This window comes from Zootoca vivipara, chromosome 2 (genome assembly GCF_965207765.1).
Source record: "Zootoca vivipara chromosome 2, rZooViv2.hap1.1, whole genome shotgun sequence".
In the NCBI taxonomy this organism is placed as follows: domain Eukaryota; kingdom Metazoa; phylum Chordata; class Lepidosauria; order Squamata; family Lacertidae; genus Zootoca; species Zootoca vivipara.
The window spans coordinates 17,724,907-17,749,933 of NC_142584.1; the positions used below are offsets into that span (position 1 = coordinate 17,724,907).

Below are 25,027 nucleotides of genomic sequence, written 5' to 3' on the forward strand. Positions count from 1 at the left end.
GCCGTAGTTTAACCTGGCTGGTTTTGTTCTGTTACTATGTTCCGTGGTGTGTGTATGTGTGTGTGTGTGTGTGTGTGTGTGTGTGTGTGTGTATACTATAAACTGCCCTGTGATCTTCGAATGAAAGCCAACATAAATTTAAGAAATACTAGTAATACAAGTAATACAGTACAAGACAGTATTGAAGTAGGACTAAAACAGCAATTTTTTTTTTAACGAAAATGCAACCTCTTATACGAAAAATAACAATTTTAAAAGATTCTAAACGAATCTTTTAAAATTCCCAGCACCTTTAACAGCACACTTTACAGTTCCCGGGATTTGATATACAGTCATAGCTGCCAAGTTTTCCCTTTTCTCGCGAGGAAGCCTATTCAGCATAAGGGGAAATCCCTTTAAAAAAAGGGATAACTTGGCAGCTATGTATACAGTACATATATTTTTTTGAAAAGGCATTCCTGCATTACAGGGGGTTTGACTAGATGACCCTTGGGAGAACCCTTTCCAACTCTACAGTTCTATAATTCTATGTGCACTGCACATAGAATTATAGAACTGTGGAGTTGGAAAGGTGTGCACTGGACGTGCTTTAAATGCACTGTGAAGGATCTCTCAAGGGAGCCCCAGTCCCTGGAGAACTGCAGTTCGAAAAAGCCGCGCGTGTTGCTTTTTCCTTCGAGAGAGGCCAAGTTCTCGCGAGAAAATAGAGAGCAGAAGGGGGTGGGGCGCGATTCCACCCCGAGATAAGCCGGGTTCCCTTTACAGTATACTGTATTCGGCTGGGAGCAGTTCACGTGACACGGGCGAAGTTTGGGGGGGAACTAAGGCGGCTGCGCGCTCCCCGGTCACGTGAGCTCCAGAGGCGCACGGCCCGCCCACCGCAGCCGCGGCGCTCGGAATCCTTCCAGCGCGCGCTTTTCTAGTTCTGTCCGATTGTTGTCTGGCGCGCGAATTTCTGACAGGATCTCTCTCTCCACGCCCTCCCCCCCGTCCTCCTAAATTGGGCCGGCCGGCCGGCAGGCGGGAGTCCAAAGGTGGCCTCCATCGAGCGAGCGCCTGCCTCCTTCATGGCTCCGAGGACCTTCCTCCGCTAAGCTGAGAGGCGAGATAAATCGCCGGCCGTTGCTGAGGGAAGAAGGCGGATGGTGGGGAGGGTGGTCATGGCCGACGAAGCTGCGGCTGCCTCAACCGACGGCGACGTCCAGGTAAGAAAGAAGGGAGAGAAAGAAAGAAAGAAGGCGAAGCTCCCCTCTTCCTCTGGCTTCGCGGACTGTGTGCGAGTGAAATGGGCTTGGGAAGGGATACGTGCGAGGCAGCTCCGCCTCTGGGCGGGTTGCAGCTGTCAGAGCCATGAACAGCAGATAAAGGGGTACCAACTCGAGTCAAAATTTGGGGGGAGGGGTCAGGTGAGCCTCACATGATCCATCACATGACGTGGGTGCACGCACACCATTTGAATGTCAACGGCCATCAACTTTGGGGGGGGGCTGGCCCGGCCCCCTCAAATATTTTATTTTATTAGGGGTCGATGACAGCCCTCAACCCCCAGGAGTTGGCTCCTGTGGCAGAGGTAAAGGGGTCAGATGTGCCAATTTTGGAGGTAATGCCATGCAAACTGGCTAGATTTGTTTGGTCGCCCTGGGCTGCCTTGTGCAAGATAAAGCGACTAACAAATGTAGTAAGTAATAACAATAACCTGAAGAAAATATTGGCGCCCTGTGATAAGCCTCAGCCCGTTTCATTGATCACATTGACACTCAGCACTTTTGCACCATTTGAACGGCGATGCTCATCAACTTTTTTTGGGGGGGAAGCAGCCCCCTCAGATACTGTATTTATTTATTTGCCCCTAGGAGTTGGCTCTTATGAAGGAGGTTAACTATGACACACACCCATATGTACACCTTTTCTTTTTTTAAAATAGAAATATCGATGTTTTTCTATTTATGGGTGTGGGTGGCATCAGGCGTGTTTTCACTTCCCACCCCCATGCAAATTCTAAATGTTTGAAACAGATTGGTGGCTCAAAGGTTGTCTCTCCCTGATGGGGGAGAGCTGGAAAAATTGTACCTTTTACTGTCTCGGTGGGGTCAGTGGGTTTTCCAGTACACATTTCTCCTCCATAATTTTATAATAGTCTTATCTTGTATTTTATTCAGTGAACCTCCCTGAGATTTGGTGAAAAACCATTTGTGATGCTGTTGAGGGTGTGTGGTGTTAAACCGGTTTAGCACCACATTTTTCTGTCCCCAAGGAATCCTGGGAATGGTAGTTCTGGTTGAGAGAGCATAGCGGCCTGTAACAGAGAAAATGTAGCAACCTTGCAAAGGTGCATTATGTGATTGCTTTGCTGCTGTATCCCATGTTCTGAAAGGGAACATCTTTCAGAGTAAATATGTGCTTTTTTTAATTAAAAAAAAAGAATCCCACCTGCTCTTCATTAGGGAATGGCTTTACAGTACAGTCACAGTCCAGCTTAACTGTTAAACATCCCACTTGGGCCCTAAGGCTCAGGGTGAGGAGCAGTTCCATTTGGCTGACCTATAGTAAGGATGTTGAGAGTGCAGAAGTACCTGTCGAAGTTCAGTTGGTTGAATATATTTACATTGTCCTTTAGTTCTACAAGCCTAACTCAGTAGTTGAGCTCTAGCTACAGATTGAGGTTGAATCCTGACAAGACAGAAGTACTGTTTTTGGGGAATAGGGGGCGGACAGGTGTGGAGGACTCCCTGGTCCTGAATGGGGTCACTGTGCCCCTGAAGGACCAGGTGTGCAGCCTGGGAGTCATATTGGACTCACAGCTGTCCATGGAGCCACAGGTTAATTCTGTGTCCAGGGCGGCTGTCTATCATCTCCATCTGGTACGCAGGCTGAGACCCTACCTGCCCGCAGACTGTCTCTCCAGAGTGGTGCATGCTCTAGTTATCTCCCGCTTGGACTACTGCAATGCGCTCTACGTGGAGCTACCTTTGAAGGTGACCTGGAAACTGCAATTAATCCAGAATGTGGCAGCTAGACTGGTGACTGGGAGTGGCCGCTGAGACCACATAAGAGACCTACATTGGCTCCCAGTATGTTTCCGAGCACAATTCAAAGTGTTGGTGCTGACCTTTAAAGCCCTAAATGGCCTCGGTCCTGTATACCTGAAGGGGCGTCTCCACCCCCATCGTTTAGCCCAGACACTGAGATCCAGCGCCGAGGGCCTTTTCGGTAGTGGCGCCCGCCCTGTGGAACGCCCTTCCATCAGAGGTCAAGGAGATAAACAACTACCTGACATTTAGAAAACACCTAAAGGCAGCCCTGTTTAGGGAAGTTTTTAATCTGTGATATTTTAATGTATTTTAATCTTTGGTGGAAGCCGCCCAGAGCGGTGGGGGAAACCCAGCCAGATGGGCGGGGTATAAATAATAATAATAAATAATAATAGCTAGAACCTGAGTTTCGCAGGTCTGAACCCAATTTTATATTCACTGGCTAATGCATTTGTAATGGGATCTTCAGAACAAACACTAAAGTTCATGTCAGTTTAGCAAAGAGCATGTTTATTTGCTGTTAAATACAGCCCCCTGTTCATGCTGGGGTTACATGAAATCGCATATAATTGAAACCCATTGAAAAAGCCCACAAACATCCCATTCCGCCTCCACCCCACCCCTGTTCTGCCCTTTTAGTGATGTTTCAGTGACATCTTTATGACATTTATGTGTCACTTCCAGGGTCAGTGCAATGCACGTATACCTGGTCAGGTACATATTGAACGCGTGTAAATGAGTGGCTGCTTGTTTGCTTTTTAATACTGTAATTTGTTCTTTCATTCAACCCAGTCTCATAGGTGACAGCCTGCTTTAATATGTCCAGCTTAGCTGCTTCTGAGTTGAGATAGATAGATAATAATTTATTTTTATTTTGCTTTTAACAATTCACATAGCTTTCCTGATTAACATGATGCCCCATATTTCTTTAAAAAAGAAATGTGTGAATGCAGTTTTTGTATAATAAGCATGACAAGCTTTTTAGACAATTTGTGTTCTGAATAACAAATAAGAAACAAACACATGAGCAATTTTAATGCTAGCTAAAGCTGTTCATTTATACAAAACAACTCTGCTTTTCCTTTATAGCCATGTAAGAAACGGAAAGAAGATGATCCTTCTATAAAAGCAATTACAAAATATTTTTCACCATTAGGAAAAAACGTTGATAAAGTGTTGTCACCACCAAAGTCCAACAATATAATGGATTATTTCAAAAGAACTTCCCCCACATATGAGAATATTGCTGCACCTGTAACAGAGAAGAAAAGTAAAACAGATAGATCATCCTTGGAAAATTCTTCAAAGACTTTGTCAAGACTCAAGAGGAAAGGAAAGAGATGTGGTTTAAATAATAAATTGAAAGATATAAAAACAATTGGGCATGACCTTGTGATAGAAATTAATAGTGATGATAGTAGAGAATTTCTTAGTCCAAAAGAAGAGGACTCTAAAAGTAGTTTCAATAGTCACAGTGTTCCTGCAATGCTTGGCCCTACAAACCTGGAAGAAACGTTAAATGATTCTAGTAAACACCGTCTCAGCACTGTTGACAGGAAACATGAAGAAGAAATAAAGAGTAACATAAAAAGAGTAAAGAAACGGAAACACAAAGATAAGGTGGACTTGCCTAAACATTTTTCTACTGAAACACAACAGAAAGATAATAGTAGAGAAGTTGATAATAAACAAGGTATATCTATGAGTAAAGCAGAAAATGAAAGCATAGAAAATATTATGCATCCTGAGACTAATGCACATGAGACATCACTTTTAAATGATTGCACAGTTACTGTATCATTTGAAGACTTTCTAAAAAGCCAAGGTGAGAATAAAAGTCATCAAATTCCCGAAGCAGAAACAGCAGATAGTCCCTCTGCATCCTGTGAAACAGTGAGCTGCCAAGCTGCTCAGCAGCTCCCACTTAAGAAAGTAACTGTCCTTGCACAAATTCATTCTGTGCCTCCAAAATCTCCCTCTTCTAGGAAAATAGCATCTATCTTTTTAAAGCAAAAAACCAAAGCAGCTAGAAGACAAAGCAGTCTGCCTGCCTCAGAAGAGATATATGCTGAGCAAATTACACAGAAGCGAAAATCTAATGTGGTGATAGCAGAAGAAGAGTTAGAACTGGCAGTATTAGAAGCTGCAGGTTCCGAGAGCATGAAGGCAAAATGCACTGCAGAAGAAAGAGACCAGTTTATGAAAGCTTTTAGACAACCAACATCTGATATGGTAAAAAATGGATCTAAAAAAGGACCCAGTAAACAGAAGGAAGTAGAAAAATCTTCAAAACACAAACTGGAAGTGGAAGAATCTGAGGATGTTTCTAATAAAAATCTAGGAAATGAATTATCATCTGATTTTGTTGGTAGTGATTCCCATTGTAATACAGTTAAAAAAGGTCGTACCAGAGTAAGAAACAGCAAGCTCAGCAGGCAAAAGATGATACTAAGAGGAGAGGAGAAAGATTTAAATACAAACAAAAGCCTGGACCATGCTGCTGGGGAAACCACTTCAACTGACACAGAAAGCAAATTGTCCCCCAAAAATAATGGATTGAGAAGAAGTCCACGGCAAAAGAAAAGGCAAAGTTCCATAAATATTACACCAGAAAAAGAAAGGTTTTCAGAGACTATTGATGAAAATGCATCAGATCCTATTCCTGTACAGGCTTCTACTCCCCAAAGAAACAAATCCTTTATTAAAAGTGCCCTGTATAAGGCTGTGGTGATTAGTGAACCCTTTGATTCAACGTGCCCAATAAGGTAAACATATTTTTAGAGTGTAAGTAATTTTTGTTTAAGTACCTAAACTTTATCTAGAGATGGCAGCTCTGAACATATGCAGCTTCAGCACTTTGCTCTTTATCCTAAAACATTATTAAGGAGTGGTGTTTAATAAATATATAATAATTGGGATTTTTCCCCCCCTCCCATACAGGATGAAATTCACTCGAATTAGTACATCTGAAAGATTTACGCAACAGAATGTGAAGGTATTGTTTTGAATAAATTTCACTGTAATTTGAATATGAAGGCCCAATCGAATTAAGTATACGAGTTGTAAAAAGTTGTTGCCCTTGAATTATTTATGCACAGAATACTTTGAATGATATTATTCTTCCCCCTCAGCAGTAGAATGTAAGCAAGCATTGTACTACTTCTAGGTGTTATTCCAACCTCCTCACTATATTTAGAGTGTAACACTGAAACCAGGAATTACCACTTCATTACTTGCAATCCAGATTTGAAAATAAATTTGAAATAAAGATGGAGTTATAGACCTGTTGAAATTAATGGACTTCAAATACCGTACATTGATTTCCGTGGGTCTATCTATGACTTACATTGCATATCACCTAGGATTTCCTGTTCTGGCTTTATGTTTACACAAATGAATGTTGAGTGTGAGGAGGACAAATCTGGAACCTCTTTTAATTTTTGTGCATGTCTAGGTTTCTGAGGGAAATTATTGTATGAAAAGGCCCTTAATATATATCTGGTCATACACTTTAATATACTGGCATACATAATATTTCTTTGTTCAGTGAGAAAGAGTTTAATATAATTATGTAATTTTTAAAGAATTCAACATACACAGCTTTTAAATATTTACCTGGATTAATAGATTTAAATATAGCACCTTAGATTGAACAGTGCCTTGTTGAGCAGAAAGGATTTCTGTTCATAAAATACATGGTGTCTGATTTTCCTGGGCTTCCTTCTACTTGCTGCAGCCCCACGTCATTTGCCATGCTATTTTGGAGAGTACCCCAACCCTCAGGAGCAGGGGTTTTTTTGGGGGGTGCTTTAATGAGTAGGAGGAATTGGTGAAGAACATTTCCACCTTTCCACCTTTAGATCCAAGCCACAGTGTGCATTGGCCCTTGGCCCATTAATAATTCCTTTTAATTTTACTGTAGATGAACAATATATCCAAAGCAAAGAAATTGGTTGAGAAAGCAAAGGTTCTACAGCATAACAGAGCAACGAAGATTACTGAAGAGACATTGCCTGTGCCTCTGCGACGCTCTTCTAGACAACAGGCCTTGACTGAAAAGAAAAAGTCACAGAACACAGAAGTAAGTCCATAAACTCTAGCTTATATATGGATTCAGCATTGTTGTTAGAGTTCATTTGCTTTAAGCAACAGTTTATCTTTGACCTGTTCTCTATTCTGCAGTATAAGGGGTTTGAAATGACTTGTGATGATATTTGTAGTAATTGCTATGAATTTGTCTGAAAACAAATTTTTAAAGTATCTGTTCTAGTGATAAAGTAGATGAGTGTAAACCAGGGGTCAGCACACTTTTTCAGAAGGGGGCCAGTCCACTGTCTCTCAGACCTTGTGGGGGGCTAACCCACCCCTTCCCGAAAGCACCCCCCTCAGCGGGAAGGAAGGGATGGCGCCTAGAGGCGTCCAGAGCTTCCTGCAGCCAACCAGAAGCCGCACCAGCGTCACCGCCTGCCCAGAGGCATCCACAGCTTTTGATTGGCTGCAGGAGGTTCCTGCAGCCAATTAGAAGCCGCGCCACGTTGCGGAAGTCAGTCTCCGTGTGGCGAGGCCTCCACGCCGTGCCTGTTCAGCACAGGGACTGACCGAGTGGGTGGTAGAGTCCGCAAGGTTCGCGGGCTGGATTAACGAGCCCAGTCGGCCGCATCCAACCCGCGGGCCTTAGTTTGCCGACCTCTGGTGTAAACGCTGACAGTCTCTGAGATTAATTTTATGAATAACTGAAAATTGTTTGCTCTCACTTTTCAGCCATACTCCAATAAATGCTGATGATCACATTTTAGGTGATTGTTAGTGTTTTTGAGTATTTGCTATAATAATATAACATTTCCTTAGGTTATGAAGAATAAGCAGAAATTGTATAATTTCTCCTAACATTTTCAGTGAACGTATAACACACTTTCTATAAAAAATGAACTTTTTGTTAACTGTATCTATGCAGTGTACTTTCTTGATCTCTCACTAGTCCTGTTCTACACAAGGGAAAATGAAAAAGGGAAAGTGGCTTGGTCAACGTTACCAAGTGAATTTAATGGTGAACTTGAATTGAGCTCAAGTTCCACATCCAGCTGTGCACTAGTTTTTGCATACTACACTGAGTAGATAGAGAGGGTCATTTTTATTTGATGTAATACTGACAGACGTTTGTATGAAATACAACTGTTCATTTGAAACATAGTAGCAGCCAATACCATACAAATATTGGAACCAAATGCAAGTTGCGAGAGCTTATTTCGTTACTTAGTATCATGTCTTTTGGTTTTCATTCATTTATATTTGGTTGTTTTTTTAAAAAATGTTGCGCACTACCCTAGAATTTTCTGATATTTTAAATAAAATGAAATAAATGTCTGGTAAACTGTAGTGTATGCACAGAGCTCTGTAGTAGCATGTATTTTTGCATTCTCCTCCTTGTCAGGGACTATGCACTGGGGATGTGTGAGTTATCTAACAGTGGCAAGAGCTTTTTCATGCAGGGCTCCATAGGCACAATAAAATTACTTGGGGTGGGTGGGTTATTGGGTTATTGTTGTTTTGATTTTGATTATGTATTTTGTGGTTTTATATTTTGGTTTTACTCTGGGAACCACCCTGAGATCTCTAATATATATCCTGTTTGTGCTCAGGATTCAGTGATTTTTCTAGATTCAAGTCCTGTTTCAGAAAGTGTAAACAAACCAAAGAAACTTCGAAACTTGAATGATGTATTGGGGAAGAAGACTGGAAACGTGAAGGCGGCTATGAAATCAAATGGTACCCAATTTTACTCACTAACTTTTTCCAATTTCTAGCCCATACTTCAATGTTTCATAAAATCGGGATAGGTTACAATGATAAAACAACTCACAATTTAAATAATAGCATTTTTGAATCGTTGTAGCAAAAGCAGGTGGACACTTCTTCAATTTTCAACTCATTGCATTGTGGTAGCCACTATGTGGGCTGCTATAAAAGCCTGGGGAAAGAGGTACGTCTTCAAGTGGTGTCAAAGGGTAAGCAATATCAACACCAAGCCTAAATTAATGGGAAGGGCGTTCTACAGTCAGGGTGCCACCACAAAGAAGGTTCCTAGTTCATGTCACCACACAGTGTCCTTCACTCAACATGAGATGAGTACAGTATTAAGCAACTATCGCAGAGCCAAAATATATTGAAATGTTGGAGATCTGTGATCTCCCATCTCTTTATATTGTTGTTGTTGTTGTTTAGTCGTGTCCGACTCTTTGTGACCCCATGGACCATAGCACGCCGCCAGGCACTCCTGTCTTCCACTGCCTCCCACAGTTTGGTCAGACTCATGCCCGTTGCTTCGAGAACACTGTCCAACCATCTCGTCCTCTGTCGTCTCCTTCTCCTAGTGCCCTCAATCTTTCCCAACATCAGGGTCTTTTCCAGGGAGTCTTCTCTTCTCATGAGGTGGCCAAAGGTGGCCATCTCTTTATATATATATATTTTTAAAAGCAGCCATGGGAGTTATTTAGATTGGGACCATGATGCTAGGGGCAAAGTTTAGCCCTCTCAAGCTGCACTACAAGCTGCACTATTTGCCCAATAAATATAGCCTCAGTGGGTGGGGAGGTGCATGTTTTGTGCCCCATTGAGATAATACTATCTGGATTTTGTGTGTTAGTGTGTGTCACATGTATAAATAACCCTGTTGGTTGTGTTCTCCTGTTGGGGGGTTTGGTATCAGTTTGACATGCATAATGAGAAAAATGCTTATGCAGATTGTCAGAAGTTAAAATACAGCTAAAACACATTTATGAGCAGATGCTAAACAACTAAGTTCACGGGAATTTTGTGCACTGTTCTGAAAACTCCACATTCCTAATATTTTTTCCTAAAATTTGTAACATACTTCCTTATACGACAAATCTGAAAATGAAATTGTTTGCTTTTTCTTAAATATGTACACCCTACTGAGTACTGTTTTATGGTCATAGAATATTAAGATTAAGATTTTCAGAAACCAAGAGAATATCTGTCCTATGACTGTGTATCAGATATATCGTCAGGGAAATTAAACAGTATACTTTTAAAAACATTTTATGTAATAATTTAAGAATCTGAGATACAATGTCCAGTAATTATTATTGTGGTTAATTTGATGCATATCTGTCCCTTGCAGCACAGAGTTATGGCCTTGCTAATCTGGCAATATTTTACTTTTAAAGGCAAAGAGAAAGTATCTTCATTAATTAGGAAAAAGGTCCAGAAGACTACAGATGCAGCAATTTGTGTTTTGGATGAAAGCAGGTCAGTTTGTCACATATATCCTTGTAGTAATTTACAAAGCCCTGAACAACTTAGGTACAGAGTACCTAAGGGACTGTCTGAACCCTTCTATCCCAACACGATCACTGTGATCATCTGTAGGAGCATCACTGCTCATTCCCCAAGCTGGTGAGGCTCATTTGACCACAAGAAACTGAGCCTTTAAGTGTCATTGGCTCAGTATTATGAAACACTCTGCCAATAGGCGCCTTCCGTTTCAAGTTTTAAACACCTGCTGAAAACATTACTATTCCATCAGGCATATGCAGACAATTAAGAATTCCATATTTCCATAACAGCTAATTTCTGATTTCAACTTTTTAATATGGTGTTTATATTATGGTTTTATGTACGATTGTTGTAAACTGCTCTGATACTTTTTATGACTGGAAGTGAGATGTGTGTGTGTGTGTGTGTGTATTAATGAATGAGATGGAACTGCATAAATCCACACCCATTTTTATAGAACCATGAGCAACATAATGTAATGAATGGACTGTTCAACTAGAACTGGAGAGACCCAGTTTCCAACCCCTGCTCATCCATGAAGCACACTGCGTGACCCTGGACTCTCCTTTTCTCTCAGCCTAGCTTAACCTTAAAGGGTAAAGGGACCCTTGACCATTAGGTCCAGTTGTGACCAACTCTGGGGTTGTGGTGCTCATCTCGCTCTATTGGCCGAGGGAGCCAGCGTACTGTACAGTAGAACCTCGACTTACCACCACCCCTACATGTGAATGATTGTACTCACGACCGTGGCAAACCCAGAAGTAAATCCCGGGTTTGGCGCAATTCAAGCGGCTTCTGCCGTCTGCACATGCGCAGAATGGTGCTGCCGTCGAATGCGCATGCGCAGAACAGCGCTTCTACCAGCAACCCAGATTGACTCATGAACGGACCTCCGGAACGGATTCCGTACGTGAGTAGAGGTTCCACTGTATTCAAACCTGAGCCCCTTGGAGGAGAAGTGTGTTAACATTATGAGTACGCAAGTGGAAACTTGGTGAAAGGGTTGACTGGTGCAATGCAAGAAGGAAAGATGCAGCATAAAGTGGGTGGCAGGACGGTTCTTCTCAGGGCTGCACACTCCAGAGAACAGTAATTGCAAGCAGTGTTTTAGAGAAGCTTTCCTCCCATTGCTGATCTTATCATTGTAGATTATGGTAAGCTGCTCAGGAATCTTGGGGTTCTCCTGAACAGTTCGAAAGCCTTTGCTGCAAGGAACGCAAAGCAATATTAAATACTGAAGCTTATCTGCTTTTGTTTGTCACTTACACCTAGTGATCAAGATTCTGAAAATTCTCAAGATGGCAAGCAGTTCAAAGCGAAACGTGAATTTTTAATGAGTGGTTTGCCAGAGTCTTTAAAAAGGCAGATTGCAAAGAAAGCAGCAGCATTGGAAGCATATTCTTCAGTTAATTCCAGTTTTCGAACAGTGGTCCATGTTCAGCAGAAGGACCGTGGTGAGTATTGACCTCCTGAGGTTCTTGCAATGAATGTACATTATTGGAGCTTTTGCCTTAAAATAATGTTTATTGACTTTTTGTCACTACAAGAGACTAACAAAGGTTTGGGTGGCATAAATTTAGATGAGTTTCATAAAATTATATTCTGTTTGGGCTTAGGCCAGAGGTGACCACTCTGGCTTGGGGCCCCTGGACCCTCTCCTGTCCACCAGCTGTTCAGTAGCAATCAGCTGATAAGGGAAAGGGCTTTGATACTTAGCAGAGTGCAATTACAGATCCTTCTTCTGCCAGTAAACTGTATCTGCTACAAGAAGATCAAAGCAAGAGTGGGAAATGCTTCAGCAAGAGTGGTAGATTGTCTTTCTTTCAAATATGAGAAAAAAACGTTCACACACTTTGCTATTGCATGCATGCGTTTTGGGGGGATGCAATTACATTTCTGAAGTTAGGGGCTCTAGATAGCTATAGGGCAGGGTTTGTAGCTCACCTGTGAATTGACATTTGTGTTATTTTACAGGAATTGAGTCATGTTTGCATTTTTGAGCAGTCAGGGCAGGTAAAGGATGTTGGAGAGCTTTTTTAAAAAAATAAAGTTTTACAAAATTTGGAGAAAATGGAAGATGAAACTTGACTTATTAAGTTATGCCTCTGTCCCCATGAGGAATAGCTTTCTCTGTGTTATGGGACTGTGTGTGTCAGGCCCCACCTACTACTGCATGCAGGTTCTGACAGCTTTTCCCGTTGTAATGTAGTTCTCAGTATACGATCAGATAGTTTTTTGTGCTTCCCTAGAGATGTGTCATATTAGAAGAAGAGTAGCTGTGTAGAAGAGCAATAAGAGATAGAATGTTAAGGACAGCTTGCATAGGAGCAGCCTAGATATAAAGATGCTCCCATTTTAAGAAGCAGATACTGGTGTTTTTTTTAGTTAAAGGGACCTACCTGTCAAGTTATTTTAGTTCAAGTGTCTGAATTCATCTGAGTCTGGATTCATCCCTTTTGTGCTGCACTGTCTGTAATGCTCTTTGCAAGGAGCCTGGCTACTGTCAACAAAGAGTTTTACCAATGGGTGAATATTCTATACTGTAATCTATTCCTTGTTACCTATTTCTAAAACCCCGCTTGCCAATTGAGTCTTTATTCTTTCATAGGATGTTTGATGTGGAGATTGGCACCACCCTCATCACTTCTTCTAACTAATCTGAGAGAGGTGAATTCTGAAGTAACTGATACTGCAAAACTCACTTTTCCACTTGGTGAATTTTCTGTGTTAAAAACACAGTCTGACAGTACTGATTCTCCAATTCTTGTGGTTAGTATTTACAAATCTTTATTGCCATGATGGCTTTCAGTTCAGTTGATCTGTTGTTACGAAAGCTCTTATCATTTTGTTTTTATTAAACTGACATGTAGCAGCTTAATGTTTTTAAATTCCATAGATCATGTGCTTCCCAGTGTCTCTTAGTGTACTACTAAACTCTGTTTTCTATCTTCAAAAATATTAATTGGGTATAAATGTATTGTGTTGGTTTCCCCCCCCCCCCCCTGTTTTATAGTCTTCTGGATGGCGACCAGTTTTTTCTGAAACACAAAGGAATTGTTTGTTGGAGGAGATTCAGTCTTCCAATGTCCAGTTTCCTGTGAAACGGTTTTTTCATTTGCTGTTGAAAAAACAAGCTGCTTACCAAACGACTAAACCAGGTTAGCAAGTATATGTAACGACATGTAAAATTCAGGCATGGGTAGCAAGTAAATGTCTAGCAGCACAATCCTAAGCATGTTTGCTGTTAATTGTTACCACTGCAGTCCCTTCCCTTAGAGGTGGCAGACCAAGTGGAGGCCTGGCTATATTGAAGCATTTTTGCTCAGAAATAAAGCCTTTTTGCTCAATGGAACTTACTCACAGGAAAGTATACACAGGATTTCAGCCTAGGCGACTTAAAAGATACTTGCTGAAGTCTGTGCATGCATGCAAGCAGAGTCTTTCTTCAAGCAAGTAGTGGTAGTGGTGGTGGTTTGGTTTCGTTTGCCGCTGACAGTTCCTCTTCCTCATAGGTGTTGCTGCTCTTCAGGTAGTGGGGCCATGTCTTAGTACATGAGGTTGCAGGGGGGAGCTGGAAAAACCCCACACTCTTGTGGAACACTGAACACAGTACTGTACTATGCATCTTAGCCAGCATGACTAAAGCCTATTTGTCTGGATTAGTTGGTGGTGGCAAGAGTAAGATGCGCTAGGAATTGTTCAGTGGTATGACATGTTGCATGTTTTGTTTTTCTTTGTCTAGTAAAGCAATCTGAAGCTGCAAGCACCGGGGCAAATGCAGACTCTGATCATCGAAAAGCAACCAAAAGAAAACGAAAAGCTGAAGATCACAAATCCAAAAGAAGGAAACAAATTGGAAAAGCAGAGATTAAACTTCCAGACCTGGTTCCATGTGAAAAACAGACTGGCATGGAAAACATAGTCCCCATAATAAATTTGGATGAGACAGAAGACTCTGAAGTTGGATCAGAAAGTAGTTTTGCTTCTGGTAACTTACACTTTATCCATAATATTTTAGAACATATTAATTATGGCTGTTGTGATTAAGAACATAGTTCTTATTCAACTAGATGTGGAAGTGAATCCATTCTAAAATGGCTAATCTGAAATGTCCTCAAATTAATATATGTTGTGCTCAAGATGACAAAATCTTTAAAAAGGTAAAGGACCCCTGGTTGGTTAAATCCAGTCAAAATTGATTAAGGGGTGTGGTGCTCATCTCACTTCAGGCCGAGGGAGCCAGCGTTTGTCCACAGAAAGCTTTCCAGGTCATGGGACCAGCATGACTAAACTGCTTCTGGTGCAACGGGACACTGTGACGGAAGCGAGAGCGCATGGAAACGCTGTTTACCTTCCCACCGCAACGGTACCTGTTTATCTACTTGCACTGGTGTGCTTTTGAACTGCTACGTTGGCAGGAGCTGGGACGGAGTAACAGGACCTCACCCCATCGTGGGGATTCTAACTGCCAAGCTTTCGATCGGCAAGCCCAAGAAGCTCAGTGGATTAGACCACAGCACCAACGGCGTCTTAAAAATATAAATTTATATTATAAATATTTATTACAAAAGCACCATATTTCAATAAACCTGCTTGCATATAATTCACTTTTTCTTGCTCCTGACATAATAAGTGAGATTATATATTGCAGCTAAATCCTGAATCCCAAAAAACCGCTCTGACAATGGCAGGGGGAAACTATATTTTTCCAGTAAGTTCAGTGCAGTCCTCTTACGCAATGAAAGAATATATTTAACAGGTTCTTCGGAACCTCATACCCTGTTTTTTTTAATGACAATTGTTATATGGATATTAGTGAAGTTGCAGTCTACTGATTCACAGAGAACCTTATTGGAACACAGCCCAGTAGACCTAAAAGGAATTAATGTACTTTAAAAAATAAGCACCATGACATGGATCCTGCCTTAGAAGGTATCAGTCTTACCAGTTGCCTTCTCTGTGAGTGAAAAAAAATGCTTTTTATGGTCTCTGGAAGCAATTGCTGGGAGCAGGGCATGGAACAGCATACAGGAAGGGGAATCTATAATACACACTTGCTTTTTGCTTCGCCATTGGGATCTTTGAGTCCAATCTACTGACTTACGGTAGTATTTTATTATAAGTTAGACTGCTGTTTTAAAAATGCAAATTATATATTCAAGAGTCTTAACCATTTGCCTTTATAACGTTGTAGGGTGAAGCTACAGGGAGGGTCCTTTTTGTGTATTAAAACACTGCAGCGTTGGTCTATAAATATTGATCACAATTTATTTCACTGTTTCCTTTCTGTAGGCCATACATTTGGGCTAAAAACATCTTCAGAAAATGAAATAGTAAATCTTCCTTGTTTCTGCATGGGATAATTATTAAAATAGGTAATTTCTGTGTTAATGTTCATAATCTGCAGATTTTGCAAATGAAGATGTGCTCTGGACAGAAAAATACCAGCCACAGCACTCCAGTGAACTTGTAGGGAATGCTGCAGCAGTTCAAAAACTACACAGGTTAGAAACTGTTGAATTTCTTGTATCTTTTTTTCCCTTTTAAGTGCTTATTGCAGCAATTGGGTCCCTCCAGATTTTTGTGATATGTTTTGCTAGTTAAAGGTCATTCTGATTAACTAGGTGTGACTCTGCATTGTGTTCGCATAGTATGTATGGTATGTGGTATGTGGTATGTGGCTTGGTATGTGGCTTGAGCCAGTTTCTAAGTGGTTAGGAAAATTGAGAGTGTTAAGCGTATATCAGCTCAATAGCTGGGATTCTGTTGGGTCCATGTTGGCAGCTTCATGAATCTCCTAAACGACTTTTGTAAACACCTTTAAGTTTAAAAAGCACTGAGGGGTTTCACATAAGAACCCCACCCCCTAGTGAAAACAGTCTCTGGTTATGTGCTATTCCTCCTCCCTACCACCACCCTTTCAGTGTCATGTTAGAACACACTGCACATTTAGATAGTGGCTTAATTTGCATACCATGCATGCATGACTTCAGCGGCTTCTCCCGCTCCCCAGTTTCTTAGCTTGTCCTGCTATCCAGAACAAAGATTGTGGTTTATAACCCACGCTGTCCAATTTATTTATTTTTCAGTATTTATATCCCACCCTTCAACTAAAGGTTGCAGGGCGGGTCACTACATAACACGGAAAGTCAGCCTTCGCCAACCGGAACATTTTGGAGAGCAGAAACGGATGAAGATGACAATTAATAATACCTCCTATATAACTTAATACAGATTCTTTGATGCAGTACTTCATCCGATCCAAAATTATCTCTCGTGTCTTTAAGGGAAAGCAAAAATAACAGCTGCCAGCCGTGCCCATGCATGTGTTGCTAAGCCATAGCTTAGCATGATATGAGAACCAGTCTTATACGTCCCAATAAATAGTACAAATGTGGACAAAGACACCAAAATAGTCCTATGTCTTTATTTTTAGGTGGCTATGTGAATGGAAAAAAAGAGCTGACTGTGAAGAAGACAGAACTCAAAAAGAAGCAAAAAGTGGCAGCCAAGATGGTACTTCAGAATCTTTCTTCAATCCGTAAAATACTGAGTTTTATATTAATAAAAATGATTTATTTCAGAAACCAAATGAAGACTTAGGAGTGGGATATAAGTTTTAGAATATGTAAGATTGTTTTAAATTTTGTTTCATCTGGGTTTGTTTGTTTTTTTAAAATAGAAGTTGGTTTGAATTTTCTTTTTTTTTCTTAGAAAGGGAGGCAGAAAAATTATATAAACTAACACAGCCAAATGTGTGTGTTTACTCTGATATAACATACTAGAATCCTTTGACAATGCGGATTTTAAAGATGAGAAGTCGGACAGCGAGGAAGAGACTGTTCTATGCAATACAATGCTGCTTATCGGTCCCCCAGGCATTGGGAAGACAGCAGCGGTTTATGCCTGCGCACAGGAGCTTGGCTTCAAGGTTTGTATTGGGTAGCTACTTACATAACAAATGTGGAACCTGCAAAGTGATTTTAACAAATCTTAATTTTATAACATTTTTGCAGATATTTGAAGTTAACGCTTCTTGTCAGCGAAGCGGAAGGCAGATTCTCTCTCAGCTAAAGGAAGCTACTCAGTCTCATCAGGTGGACAAACAAGGTGTAAATGTTCATAAGCCATGCTTCTTTAACAATTACAGTAGCACTAAATCACCCAGTAAGTAATGGGCTTCTTTGTTTTATCAGTAGAGAAGTGAAAAAAATTGGTTGGAACATGCATTTATTTTTTAAGATTTTATGTGTCACACCTTTTATTGAGTTTCAGGCCAGTGTACTGTCACAGTTGCTGACTAAAAGGAATCTATGCTGTAAAATACCTGTAAATGCCTTAATTTTCATGTAGGCAGAACTCAAGTGTCGGGTTGTCATGGTTGCCATTTATAGAAGCAGTATGCGTGCATTTTGATGGTATAATACATATTGCTAATTGGAAGGGTGTGAAGTTGACCTCCTCCTTCCCCTTCCCTGGTCAATATCCCAAACCTCTGCTGCTGGGCTGCAGTTAATAAGGAGCAGTACTGAGAGAATGTCTTGCCCTTGCTTTGCTCATGATGGCTGACTGTCAGCTCCATGCCAAGGGAATGAGGGTGCTTCCTTCTCACAGTTCTGTTCATCGGGGCATCCCCTGTCCCCCCCACACCTTGTCCATAGCAGCAGTAGTACCTCCTGGCAGGCACCATGGGAGTGCACTCTTTCCAATACTACTGGGCCACATAGGTACTTCAGATTGTATGTGGCTTTCCAGAGGTAAGGAGAGTGGAGCGCACCTTAGTACCATAGCCAAATAATGGGAGCTTTTAATCTATAAATGGCACTTCAGAATTTCTGGTCATGCTGACCTTCTAGTGTTTATGAGTCCAGAGAGCATGCATGGAGTGAAACTTTTGGAGTGGTATTGTGGTAGAGAAGCCACACTACCTTCTCCCATCAGTTGCCTTTCTCCCTCTGTGAAACCAACCCCAGAGAAACTGGTTCTTGTGCCTTCTGTCTATTTGAAGATTTATGGGGCATGAAAGTAGGAAGATAACCTCATCACCCTCATTTTGTCGGGCAAAGGGTGCTTGAGGCTTTAGAGACCACTTCATTTGGAAACTGAAATTGCATTATGAAGGTGCATAAGTATTGCAAGACTGATTTTATGTGGAACCCCTATATCCTGCTTCATAGCCCCGAGAGGCTCTTACAGTAGCTTTTTAAAGATTATCAAAATAAAACATCAATTAGTTTTGAGTACAGGGGACAGAAATTGCATGGCACCCATATGCAACCAGGATAATTCAGGCAGTATTTGCAGACCTCGCCCTTGTTCTTTCATGTCCCCCTGAGCAAGGCATTGGGACTGGGCAGCTGAATTTTGCTCATCTGTGATGGAAGCAGTCTGCCCTTGCTAGACATGGCAGCACATCTCACCATAGTCCTCCGAGGAAAGGGTGTGGGGTTCTGCAACTGGATTATGCAAGCCAATGCTTTCTCTTTCAAGTTTAAGACAAAAATAAAATGTATATTTCAGGGAAAAGCTCTCCCAGAAAAGAGAAGTCCCCAAGAAAGTTTCCAGTTTCACCCAGAAGAACTGGATTAAAGCAAGGCTCGGCATCCAAAACACTAGCAAACTACTTCAAAATTTCTCCTAGGCCTAAGAATGAAGAAGAAAAGGTGCAAGAAAACAACAAAGGTAGGTTTTTAATATCACATGCATGCGCTTGATCTTTCGAGATGGGAAACAAAAGATCACAGTGTATTCGTGTAGAAATGAACTCCACAGCATGTGTTATCAGACACGAAAACTGAGCTATAATCTATGGCAGCCATGTAAATGTAGGGTGGTTGTTCATTCTGCCAACTAAACACCTGTTGATGTGCTATTCCAGGTACAAAAGGAGAACAATGTCCTCTCCCCCACCTCCTTGGTTTTCCTTTTCCTCCCCTGCTTCCCCAACTAACACCCTCAAACTAATTGAGGTGCTGGAAGCTACTGAGTCTTATTTTGGAGTTTCGCTTGCAAACGGATAGAATGGATTTAGAAGCACTGTGTATCGCCTCCATGGTCTAACCCTGTGTTAGAAGAGCACAATGAAGGTCACACACAGCGCTCCCTGCCTCCTTTCTATCCTTTCAGTACCAGCAGAGGAACAATGAGAGCCATGGGTGCAATCTGTATTAGCGGCTATGTATTCAAGACCAGACAAGTACTAAATCAAAAGGTTGCTGCTTGGGGGATGATTGCAAATGTTACAGAATAAAAATGTAGAGAGCATGAGCAAACTCTCGATGTACTGCTTAGATATTACAAATCACTGAATAATCAGACCTGAGAGGAAAGGCAATCTGAAGATATTTTTATGTATATGTGGCAGACGTCACCATGCTTAAGTGCTTTTTTTGGCAGCATTGCTGGACCTTTATTTTCCACTGATACAGATCCCACTCTATTATTCATACAGGATATACAGAACGCTTCCCTAGAGAAAAAGTGCAGATCAAATCTTTAAAAAGGGAAACTGGAGAAGAGGATTCCAGTAAAAAAAGTGCAACTTCTCTTATCCTCTTTGAAGAGGTAAGACATAAATGTAGGTCTGGCTTTCTGAAGAAAAAGTTTCAGCACCACTCAGAATGAAGGAAGAGGGCCAGAGTTGGCCAGCTATGCTGTATCTATCTCCCCCAACACCCATAATACAACCTTAAAAGGTAAAGGGACCCCTGGCCATTTAGTCCAGTCACTGATGACTCTGGGGTTGTGGTGCTCATCTCGCTTTACTGCCCGAAGGAGCCGGTGTTTGCCCGCAGACAGCTTCCGAGTCATGTGGCCAGCATGACTAACTAAGCCGCTTCTGGAGAAACCAGAGCAGCGCACGGAAACGCCGTAGCTATTTATCTACTTGCACTTTGATGTGCTTTCAAACTGCTAGGTGGGAGGAGCAGGGACTGAACAACGGGAGCTCACCCCGTCACGGGGATTTGAACCGCCGACCTTCCGATTGGCAAGCCCTAGGCTCTGTGGTTTACATCACAGCGCCACCCGCATCCCATACAACCTTACACTATGGGTTAAATCCATTTGCACAATGAGACTTCACATTCCCACCCCTGCAGTCCCCATGTCCAACACCTACTTTGGAGGTGCCTCCAAGCTTCCAGAGGAAATGCTGGATGGAGCATGGGGAGCCATTGGGGGTGGGGGGACAAGAGGAAGAAAAATTTCCATTGCATGAGTCACTTGGACACTTTTGCATACAACCTTAGACATTTTTATTTTATTTTTTTGCCAGCACAGTTTTGTAGCAGTGCCAAGTGTATACGGCAGCTCCCACATTCTGTATTGCCTAACATCAACTATATTTTATTGTTCGAAGCTGGATTATATTGAATTAACCATCCTTAATGTAAACATAGTTTGTCACTCCAGGCAAAATGACAACCCATAGTTACAGTAAATAAAAAGCAAACGCTTCTGAGTGTCCCTGCAAGCTGGAGAGCTAGGGAGGAGCCTAAGCTCATTTATGTTAAACTCCAGACCATGGTTTAGCTTAATGTCCAAACATTCATACATTTTATTTGTATGCTGCTTTTCAACAAAAGGATCATGCCAAAAGTTGCTTACAACAAAGAAATTGGGGTGCATTTTAAACATACACTACGAAAACAATTTCATAATAACTTAGCAAAACAATAACATAACAATTTCATAATAACATAGCAAAGCAATAACATACAAAAAACCCCAATTTTTTTGTTTTTAATATTTTAGTCACAAGCTTACAGCATGTCACAAGCAACAGCATGTAGTCACAAGCAACAGCATGTAGCATCCAATAGCAAAAATAAGAAGGGAACGTCACAGTTTCACCAGAGTCCTAGAAACATCCCTTTGTTGCTCACAGTGTGTCTCCTGCAGCAGCTTCTTTTATTTATTTATTTTTTAAAAATAATCTTTATTAGTTTCAATTTAAAAAGAAGTCTATATATACACAACAGTATTCAATACAAAAGCTGAAACAAAGAAGAAGAAATAAGGAAAAACAAGTACATAATTTTATACAAATCTTCTGTACAAATATAATAAATTGTCCTTCATGTTCGTACAAATACAATTTTGTAAAAAGAAGGAAAAAAGGAAAAAAAAATTCTATAAATAAACTTTAAAAAGACTACTTTTAAGGCTCCCAAGGGATGGTGTTGCCAAACATTGTCAATGAGCTGGAGGACTTTTGTACTTTTAAAATTTATTCATTTATTTATTCATAATTCTGTTGGCTTCCTTTCTTTTTTTACATTTATATAACTGATAAGGGTTCACAAATGCCATCTCTAGTGCACTGGATTTCAAGTGACGTGTGGAAAGCAGTCTCACTGCTTTCTCAGTATTCCAAAACCTAGCAAAAGAAAGTTGAATAGGTAGAATATTGCTGATGTTATTCTGAATTTTATTTGCTTGATCCGATCTAGAACTGCACATGATTTCAATGGGAATGTAATGACTTGTCTCACTAATTTCAAAGGAAACTATATTTGGTTAACTTAGTCTGAATTCAATCCTATTTTTGTACTCAAACATCACACCGGATCTGGAATCATTTGAAAAATAGAAAAAGCAAATATGAAATCTGTTGGACGTTATATGAATAAACACTTTTCACTTCTCATAGGTTGATGTAATATTTGATGAAGATGTTGGATTTCTAAATGCAATAAAAACATTCATGAGCACAACCAAGAGACCTGTCATTCTTACTACCAATGGTGAGTATTATTATTATTATTATTATTATTATTATTATTATTTATTAATTCCAAGTACCTTGTTAATACCTTGAATAAGTGAACATTAGAACAGTGAAATTTCTGTTTTGGAGTTTGGGAAAACAGTCTGAAATCTTGAATTCAAGGTGGTTTCTCAGGCAATGCCGGAGGGGGGGGGGATGCCTAACTCTTTTTCCTATGGGTAATTGTTTACTTCTCAGTACTCTATGCTGAGGGAACAAAACATGCTGTTGCTTTTATGGTTGTTTGTAGGCTGGTCTCGCTTAAAAACAGCTTGGTGGATCTAATTCATTCTGCAACACCATTTGTTGTACCCACATTTTGTCTTTTCTGAGTCTCACCCCACAAGTTGGCACCCTACTTTTGTTTCCACTTTTATCTTTGTTATTCACCATACTACGCGGGTGACGCTGTGGTCTAAACCACTGAGTCTCTTGGGCTTGCCGATCAGAAGGTCGGAGGTTCGAATCCCCACAACGGGGTGAGCCCCTGTTGCTCTGTCCCAGCTCCTGCCAACCTAGCAGTTCGATAGCATGCCAGTGCAAGTAGATAAATAGGTACTGCTGTGGTGAGAAGGTAAACAGTGCTTCCGTGCGCTCTGGTTTCCGTCACGGTGTTCTGTTGCACCAGAAGTCATTTAGTCATGTTGGCCACACGACCCAGACAGCTGTCTGTGGACATACGTTGGCTCCATCGGCCTGAAAGCGAGATGAGTGCCGCAACCCCATAGTCGCCTTTGACTGGCCTTAACTGTCCAGGGGTTCTTTACCTTACCTTACACCATACTACACAAAATGTAGGGCAGTTCTTTACCTGTTTTCACACTGAGTAAACTCTTCCTCTAGGACTTGTATACATGTTGACAGCACAGCAGTGGGAGCTCTTTTCCTATTCAGGAGCTATTGGAGAGTAGAAGCATTGAAGATTGGCTTCTGTCCCTCCCCCCGCCCCATCTTTTTCTCCTTTTCTCCAGTTGTAATATACATTAACTATAATATGTTCAGGAGTCACATTTTAATATTACATTAAAATAATTCTCAATGGTCAAATTTTAAAAGGCTTTACTTCTGAATCTTTTGTGTAGATCCATCATTTAGTTTAATATTTGATGGCTGTCTTGAAGAAATCACCTTCAGTATACCTTCTATGGTAAGTCTTTCACTTTTGGAATATAAAACAAGTAGTTTACGATTTCTTAGTATGACGAAACGTGGACCAGACTATTATTGCAACTGCAGTTGAATTTATAGATTTGTGAAATTTATGCATTAGTTAAAGCATCACCCGTGCAAGGGGCTTTAAGACAGCTCTGCAATGACAACAAATCTTTACAAATAATGCACCATACAGCATAGTTGACTTATAACCAATAATAATAATAATAATTTATACCCCACCCATCTGGCTGGGTTTCCACCTACTTTTTAGTAGTTAAATAGGATTTAACACTGCAGTTAGGAACATAGGAAGCTGCCTTATACTGAGTCAGATGATTGCTCTATCTAGCTTAGCTTTGTCTGCACTGGCTGGCAGCAACTTTCCAGTCGTACCTGGAGATGCTGGGGACTGAACTTGGGACATTCTGTATGCAAAGCCGATGCCTTACCAGTGAGCTACAGCTCTTCCCCTAAAGGTTCAAACTTTGTATACATGCGTTGTATTTAAACACTCCCATTCATGGCAGACAACATTAGTTAGTAGGCACAGATTCTTACCATGTAAAGTAACATGCTGGTGGTTCGTCGTCCCCCCCCCCAAAAAAAAAATTGTATTATTAATTTTTGAATCTGTTTTATTTTAGATGAATGTTGCCAGCTATCTACAAGTTCTCTGTTTGGCTGAGAACTTAAGAATGGATATAAGAGATCTTGCTGCTTTGTTAACTGCAAATAATTGTGACGTCAGACAAAGTATTCTGTACTTACAGTTCTGGGTTCGGAGTGGCGGCGGCTATTTAAAAGAAAAAGGTATGGTGCTGCACAGCAAGTCTGCCCAGCTGGAGTGCTGAACAAATTAGTTCACATGTCAAAATTGTTTGTTGCTGTTTACCTGGTAAACAGTTAAAATGCTTTTTTAAAATCCACTTTGTCTATTAGAAAGATCAATGGAACTGGTAAGAAAATGTTGCAATGTATCCTTGATCCCTAACAGACAGCTCTTGTTCCAGCTAGCTTATGTCCTCCTCCAGGATACTAAAGTGTAAGGAGATAAAGCCGGCCAATTCATTGTCCCTCTCCCTTGGTTTTTTTGGTTTCCTTTTCGAGCTGATGGCATTCTCAGGCTGCTTTTTTAAAAAAGTATTTTTAATGTTTTTAACTTCGTACATCTGCTTTCACCTGAGTATATGGCACCCTTCAGAATCCAATCCTGTTGGCACCCAGTCACCAGAATTTGTTATTAGAGAGAATGATTAGTGTGATTTTTATTGGATAGATGAAGAAGCAACATAGAACAGATGAGGAAATTACAGAATGAAGCTGCAACAAGGGGAAGCAAGACTAAAAGAAGTAAACAATCAAATGAGTAATGACAGCAGAGAAAATATGCAAATTTCAAAAAATCTATACCAAGAACATTAAAAAAAAGAAACAGGACTGCTACACTGTTGTCAGAGCTAATCATTGTTATGAATTCTATTTGAAACTCTTATTTGTAGGAGGAGATAGAGGGGTAAGTGGCAAAGAACAGATTATTTGCATTGAAGATGCAACCAGCTCCAAGATCAGTAAACCTGGCCCTCCAGCGAATCTTCCAAAATGTGACACTGGCTGCACTGAGAACTTGCTTGGCCTTAAGAACATCTTTTTGCCTTCCGAAGATTTGTTCCAATTTCTTAAGGTACGCTTATTTTGGTACAATAAACTTCCCTAGGGCATGCTGCTGATTAATGACATAAATGAAACAGAATACTATTACAACAAATTGTATTGT

General features: G+C 40.8%; 1 protein-coding gene across 1 annotated transcript in view; it reads left to right on the forward strand.

The window, feature by feature from the left end:
- Positions 1-740: 740 nt before the first annotated feature.
- ATAD5 (ATPase family AAA domain containing 5) overlaps positions 741-25,027 on the forward strand; it is a 28,762-nt gene continuing 4,475 nt past the window's right edge. The window contains exons 1-20 of the mRNA XM_035103854.3: positions 741-1,205; positions 4,122-5,797; positions 5,973-6,027; positions 6,955-7,113; positions 8,672-8,798; positions 10,220-10,301; positions 11,601-11,782; positions 12,937-13,097; positions 13,342-13,486; positions 14,071-14,316; positions 15,736-15,832; positions 16,765-16,844; positions 17,114-17,259; positions 17,345-17,495; positions 18,849-19,010; positions 19,780-19,892; positions 21,982-22,075; positions 23,181-23,245; positions 23,898-24,063; positions 24,753-24,934. Coding sequence (XP_034959745.3) covers positions 1,143-1,205; positions 4,122-5,797; positions 5,973-6,027; positions 6,955-7,113; positions 8,672-8,798; positions 10,220-10,301; positions 11,601-11,782; positions 12,937-13,097; positions 13,342-13,486; positions 14,071-14,316; positions 15,736-15,832; positions 16,765-16,844; positions 17,114-17,259; positions 17,345-17,495; positions 18,849-19,010; positions 19,780-19,892; positions 21,982-22,075; positions 23,181-23,245; positions 23,898-24,063; positions 24,753-24,934 — 4,152 coding nt within the window. The 5' untranslated portion in view covers positions 741-1,142. The remainder of the gene's footprint in view (positions 1,206-4,121; positions 5,798-5,972; positions 6,028-6,954; positions 7,114-8,671; positions 8,799-10,219; positions 10,302-11,600; positions 11,783-12,936; positions 13,098-13,341; positions 13,487-14,070; positions 14,317-15,735; positions 15,833-16,764; positions 16,845-17,113; positions 17,260-17,344; positions 17,496-18,848; positions 19,011-19,779; positions 19,893-21,981; positions 22,076-23,180; positions 23,246-23,897; positions 24,064-24,752; positions 24,935-25,027) is intronic.